The sequence below is a fragment of the Oncorhynchus clarkii genome, chromosome 22 (genome assembly GCF_045791955.1).
Source record: "Oncorhynchus clarkii lewisi isolate Uvic-CL-2024 chromosome 22, UVic_Ocla_1.0, whole genome shotgun sequence".
NCBI lineage: Eukaryota > Metazoa > Chordata > Actinopteri > Salmoniformes > Salmonidae > Oncorhynchus > Oncorhynchus clarkii.
In genome coordinates this window covers 40,604,456-40,611,049 of record NC_092168.1, presented here as the reverse complement: position 1 = coordinate 40,611,049, position 6,594 = coordinate 40,604,456, and the positions used below count along the sequence as shown (strand labels likewise).

General features: G+C 51.0%; 1 protein-coding gene across 6 annotated transcripts in view; it reads right to left on the bottom strand.

Moving 5' to 3' along the window:
• The window catches only part of LOC139380905 (R3H domain-containing protein 1-like), a 58,913-nt gene that overhangs the window by 29,209 nt on the left and 23,110 nt on the right, over positions 1-6,594 (bottom strand). For 4 of the 6 annotated variants that reach the window (XR_011628478.1, XM_071124063.1, XM_071124065.1 and 1 more), the window contains exons 2-3: positions 3,478-3,743; positions 2,310-2,516 (exon numbers count right to left, since the gene is read on the bottom strand). Coding sequence is in view for 5 of the 6 variants with exons in the window: in XM_071124063.1 (XP_070980164.1) it covers positions 2,310-2,516; positions 3,478-3,669 (399 nt within the window). In the remaining variant the exon portion in view is untranslated. Of the gene's footprint in view, positions 1-32; positions 123-600; positions 637-2,309; positions 2,517-3,477; positions 3,744-6,594 lie in introns of all 6 variants that reach the window. The other 2 variants (XM_071124061.1, XM_071124062.1) reach the window with 1 other exon arrangement.

The following is a 6,594-nucleotide window of genomic DNA, read 5'->3' as shown; positions in this document are numbered from 1 at the left end:
CTTGAGAATTGTCATGGGAGGGTGGTGGTTACCTGATATTCTCGAGGCAGATCAGTGGCAATAGGAGGAGAGGACTCTTCGCAAACAGCCAGGCTCCGAACTAACTTTAACTTTGAGTTAGACTGGGGATTGGAGAGTGGTGAGGGTTAAGAACAGAGTCAGGATGGGACAAAGAGATTGTGCAGGTAGAAAACAAACCACACGCGTCGAGGTACCCAGAACTCCCGTGCAAGCACAGCACACACTGGCATAGCAACCCACTTACAGGTAGATTTTTCCAAGCTCGAGAAGACGCCATGCACACTGTCCCCTAGGTTAACCATAAACTGGTCGGATCACTCGTCCTGTTTCTGATGCATTCAAATTGAAATTTTGTACTTGAATAACTGAAAACTACACACACACACAAAAAAAAACAAGCAACAAAAATATAATTCACTCACAAAAAATACGTTCCTTTCAAAATAACAAAACACTTTTTAAAAAAAAACTGACATTTCAAAAATGCAGGCAGTGTGTAAATGAAAAGGGAAACCATTCATTGTCAACTACTGGATGATGGGGTTCATCAAGCAAACACTTAAGACATGCCTCCTGTACCTTGGGCCTTTTTCCTGTCTGTTCCGATGTCTGCTGCTGCACAGTAGGCAATGAGACAAAATGGACCATAAGACAAGGGTCTCATTGTCTGTAAGTCCTGGGATGATTCCCCTTCACAACAAACTGAGGAGGACTAAGTGAAATGACAGACTAAAGAATACGGGAATCTGCTACTAAAACCATCCCTACACAAAGGGTTATTAAAAATATTAAACAATTATAATATTTTATTTTGCCTAAATGTCCAACCGATTCTACCTTGTTTATTAATGGTTAATGCACAATAACATTTATATTTGTTAGCCCTAATGCGTCAGGCTACATTACACCCAAGGCTAAATAAGTGACTGCAGTAGAGGATTTGGAAAGAGAGCCTTGGCCTCCATTCTACTGTGAATTCTAGATTCTGGGGGGGATGGCCGCAGGGAACGGCATCATAACCGCTCTCTCCTGCACGCGTCTAAAACAGCACCATGTGTTCAGTGAGGCGTCTCGATCTGCAAAGTGGAGGAGACAGATGGCGACAAAGACATTCGTTCCACCTCCCCTCCCCATCCTCCTAGGGGTGACACAGGAGACATTTGTGGATAAGCTGGGATTTGAGCTAAGAGATGATCAGCTTTTCCTATCTTGCCTAGCTCTCCTCTGCAGACTGACGGAAAGGCCGGAAGCCCTGCAATTTCCTTACAGCCCTTCTCTCTCTGACTGCCTTTAGACCTGGACTCTCTGACTGCCTTTAGTAATGTTCAAAGGGGGCTAGCCAGGCTAAGAGATGACTGAAATGGCACCCCATTCCCTATAAAGTGCAATACTTTTGACCAGAGTCCAAAGTGGTGCCATTTCAGACGCAGCTCTCCTCTGACTGCTGCACCGCGACACCGCTCTCCTCCGGCGGCAGCACCGCGACACCGCTCTCCTCCGGCGGCAGCACCGCGACACCGCTCTCCTCTGGCGGCAGCACCGCGACACCGCTCTCCTCTGGCGGCAGCACCGCGACACCGCTCTCCTCTGGCGGCAGCACCGCGACACGGCTGTTATACTGTATAAACCACCTTTACAGATGCAGCCAGGTTGACGGTAAACTAGCGCTGCCGACAGATATGAAAAGGAAAACGAGCCGACATAAGCAGGGTCAAGGCTCTTCAGAAAGGGAGAAAGCATGAGGGAAATGTCACAGCATCAAGGGAGACTAGCCTAGCTGTTCACGAGCTACATAGAGGGAGGGGGAGGGGGGGGGGGGTTGTAATAACCTGCCTGCCATACAGAAACCTCCACAACCTTAACCTTGAAGCGTATAATAACTGAGTAGTGATTTTGAGGTATACCGCTTCTGCAGATTCTCATAACTCAATTATCTGACAATTGATTGGTTGTGCTTTGCCAGAGACTCCCCCGGGCCCCTGAGCCTGTGCTGTATTGGAAAGCAATTATTTCTCCCTGCTCTGCCCACCGATACACCAAACCCCCGCCTGTCTCAGTAGCCCCCCGTTTCTAGCTGAATATACCTTCAGTGGTGTGTAGTCCCCTGGTACATAACACAACCCCTTCAACTGACACGACAAACTTTCATACAGAAATTGTGTGGGTAGAAGGTTGATTAGGGGGGGGGGGGTACGGGTTGAAAGCAGTGGGAAAAGGCTGACTGGTGGGGATGGTGTGGGACGCAGGGAAGAGATACAAACAACCCTGCTCTGTAATGAGAGGTTTACCTGAGTTTCCTTCTTCTCTTGACAGCAGCTCTCATCTGACCTCTGTGGTTGGAGCTGGGTCTGAGGTTGGGCCTGTGGCTGGGTCTCTGCCTGCTCCCTGCAATCTGTCTTGGTCGGGCTTGGCTCTTCTCCCCCCGCTGGTGTCGGTGTGGCACTGGCGTTGTGGCTCTCCTCAGTCTCCAGACCTCTCATAGTGGCACTAGTCTCCTTTACAGTGACAGTATCAGACGACATTCTCATTAGAGAAAGCTACTGGAGCTTTGTCTACAAGAGCTCGAGACCTAGAGAGCAGAGAGATGGACAACACACGACACGGTTCCTTTGGTCAGCCTCAGCCTGCCCTCCCCCGAGGCTACCGTTTCAGCAGCAGCTATTTGTACTAAACAGATCAACGACGTTTCATCAATAACAAAAATATCCCGGACCCAGTGCTGGTGACGGGGACATGGGCCTCTGTAATAAAGCATCACTGTAAACCCTTAATCTCTCCGCCTCCCTACATCCCACCCTTGTTCTAAACTGATGAAAACTGAGTGAGCAGCAACTGGCCCTTCCACCAAGCTCTGCCGTTATCACGCCAGTGGGCGAGATATGCTCTGCCGTTATCACGCCAGTGGGCGAGATATGCTCTGCCGTTATCACGCCAGTGGGCGAGATATGCTCTGCCGTTATCACGCCAGTGGGCGAGATGGGCTCTAAACCTGTGTGTGTGCGTGAGACAGTCCTTTTCTTACACCCAGGGACTGCCTGACGGGGGTGTGTGTGTGTGTGTGTGTGTGTGTGTGTGTGTGTGTGTGTTCCACGGCAGACGTCAGCATGGCCAGATGGTGCAGCAAGCCGTAAGTGTTCTGTCTGCCAGGTTGCTTGCCTCAGAGAGGAGAGACGGTGGTGACACCCCCATACGTGACGCTGCAGCTAGCAGCACCTAGGCCTCCAGGGACTCATCTCCTCTTTATCGTGACAACGGGAGAAGTAATCTTCCAGTGTCATCTCCAATCTGGCAATCTGTCAACACACTGCCATCCTATTCTTTCTGACTGGTCAGCGCTGCCTCTGCAGTCTGCCAACTCTAGTCTGGACAGAGACATTAGCTGTGACAATCTATGACAGCATAAGCTGTAATGTCGTGACGTGAGCGACGGTGTGTGTGTGTGTGGTGTGTGTGTACCGGCTGCGTTGCTGGGTGCTGGGCCTGCCGTGGGGTGGTGGCGCCGGAGAGAAGGGTGAAGCCCTCTGAGGCAGGGTCACTCGAGGTGCTGCTGCTGCCGTGGGTGTCTGGATGGTGCTGGACCAGCTGGTGGCTGAGGCTCTGGCTTGTGTTGAGCTGGGTCGTACTGGAAGCCCTGAGGAAGAGGCCCATGTCCCCGTCACCAGCACTGGGTCCGGCAAGCAACGGCACTGGCCTCGCACAAGGCTCTCATGCCCCTCCGTGACCTGGAGAGAGACAATGGTTTGTTAGTATGTGTGTTCACTTAAATCCATAATGACCAATGTAAACTCAACAACACTTTTATAGAACAGAGTCAGAGGTCAGCTAGGTCAAGTGGATTTCCAGCTCGCTCCACCTCACCTCTCGGCCCTACGAAGTCCTGGGTAAACGGGCACTGTGTCACCTCAGACGATGCTATGGGTACCAAGAAACATGGTAGCTAGTTCAGAACATTAGCTGTCTGATCAGTGCTACACTGGCCAGGAAAACTCAGACAAGTTGCATATGCCAAATTCCTATAATCGAAACCAATTTGTTAGCGCTTCCAGAATTGAGTTGTGTAAAAACACACACCAGTCCAGACAGTCGCTAAAACAAACCATGCCTTTGCTGGAGGCCTGAGATCATCGGGACGTGTTGAGAATGGCAGGGCACAGCTAAGCAAACACTTGCCGGGTTCCTGACTCTGACAATGTAGCTCGTTTATCAGGCTAATGGAGGTGGCGCGGGGCTGAAGCAGGAACTGCTTGCATTATTTATGGTTCCGACGACCTCGCCTGATTGGGATTCATGAGATCTGGAGCCCGGGGCTGGTGGGGGCCGTCAGTGGAGAGGACAGGTGTGTGTATATGTGTGGGTGGCTCCTATCCTTGCACTTAAAAACACACAAAGCGACGTCTGTCGGTTTGCCGCAACCTCCTGTCCATCAACAGGGCGTGTGGTATCTGTTAGAGTCCCTCTGCTTGGACCCTTTCCCAAGGCCTCCGGCCATCTGGTCTGCCTGCCTTGTGCTGTGTGAGAGTGAGCCTGCCAAAAGCCCTCCACATCCCACACACTATGTGGATCACAGAGACCAGCCGTCAGCAAGGGACTGAACAAGACGCTAAGCATATTTTTCCGCCTCTTCTCTAAATGCACCCACTCAAGGACAATGATGCTTTTAATGCGACCGGAGAAGAGCCATTTTTTTTCTCCCCTCGTTTTCCGTGGCACAGCCGGCACCAGGCGAGCTAGGACGCCCACGCATGGCCGGCTACAGATGGAGGTTCTCCAGGGGGGAGAGAAGGAGAGCAGGGCTGGGTGGTGGCGTTGGTAGAGGAGAGGGGAGCAGGGCTGGGTGGTGGCATTGGTAGAGTAGAGGAGAGCAGGGCTGGGTGGTGGCATTGGTAGAGTAGAGGAGAGCAGGGCTGGGTGGTGGCATTGGTAGAGTAGAGGAGAGCAGGGCTGGGTGGTGGCATTGGTAGAGTAGAGGAGAGCAGGGCTGGGTGGTGGCATTGGTAGAGTAGAGGAGAGCAGGGCTGGGTGGTGGCATTGGTAGAGTAGAGGAGAGCAGGGCTGGGTGGTGGCATTGGTAGAAGAGAGGGGAGCAGGGCTGGGTGATGGCATTGGTAGAGTAGAGGAGAGCAGGGCTGGGTGGTGGCATTGGTAGAAGAGAGGGGAGCAGGGCTGGGTGATGGCATTGGTAGAGTAGAGGAGAGTAGGGCTGGGTGGTGGCATTGGTAGAAGAGAGGGGAGCAGGGCTGGGTGGTGGCATTGGTAGAGGAGAGGGGAGCAGGACTGGGTGGTGGCGTTGGTAGAGGAGAGGGGAGCAGGGCAGGGTGGTGGTGGTAGTGGGAGGACCAGTGCAGCCTGACTCAGGCCCCATGAGGATCAACCTCCACAGGGTTGTGGTGCGATGAGCATCTTACAGCAGCAGGAGGACACATGACTCTTCAGGGGCTTCTGGTTTCAGCTAGAGCACCGATTGGACGTTCAGTCTAATATTCCATGCCTGTACATATGCTCCTTTGTGTTTTCTGATGACATCATGAGTGCATCATTTCTACGACAGATGCTCGTTCTTTTCACAACGTCACTTGGTTCACACAAATGCATTTGTGGAGGACAGAGGGAAGATTTTACAGAGGCAAAGAAAATTGCATTTTTATTTTCCTTTGAGATAGAAAAACAGAAGAAGCCTCTCCCTTCTTCCTCATCCTCTTCCTCTTCCTCCATCACACTTATTCAATTAAAAAAAGGGCAGAGCTGCTGTTTCTTTTTGGCTGGAGCCTGATCAGCTGCAGGCAGCGCTGAACAGAGCAGGCGAGGAGGATCTCGAGTCCACATTTACCACTAATTGGCCAGTGTGTTTTAGCTGAGCGGCTAGCCAGATAAGAGACGGCAGTCTCCTCTCCTCACAGTTGACTTGGGAAATTGTTGAGGTATTTACAACTGTGGCCGAGCGAAACAGAATAAAACCACGGGTGGACGTGCCACGTTTGTGAGTGACCCTGGTGAATGTAACGGACTGTGTGTGTGCGCGCGCGTCTCTCGCGCTCATCTAAAAATCGGCAAATGGATCCAGAGAAATTGACACATGAAATAGATACACATGACATCTGTGTTGGTGTCAACGAGTGACAGCTTAGCGTGAAGGTCCTAATTTTGTCAGGCTGGATAAACTGTTGGCTGCTTTCTTTTCCTGCCGTGTTGTGTGCAAAACGAGAGGCAGGGCTGCTTCCCAAATGGTACCCTATGGACTCTGGTCAAAAGTAGTGCACTATATAGGGAATAGGCTGCCATTTGGGGGTCAGCCAGGTGTCTAGTATACATAAATAGTGAGGGAGTATGGCACTAACCTGCAGAAGAGAGGAGAGCGGGGACAGTCAGCTACTGTGTCTACAACTTGACATTGTAATAAACCAGAGTCAAATAGACTGATCTGTCCGTGACAGTTCAATCATGTTTTAACTAACCATGAACATATAATGACATTTTCCTGAAAATAAACTGGGTAAACAGTATTTCCTGCAAATGCAATTACAGTATGTGAATCACAAAAAGAAAACACATTTATTTTTACCCGTGGGGAAAGCA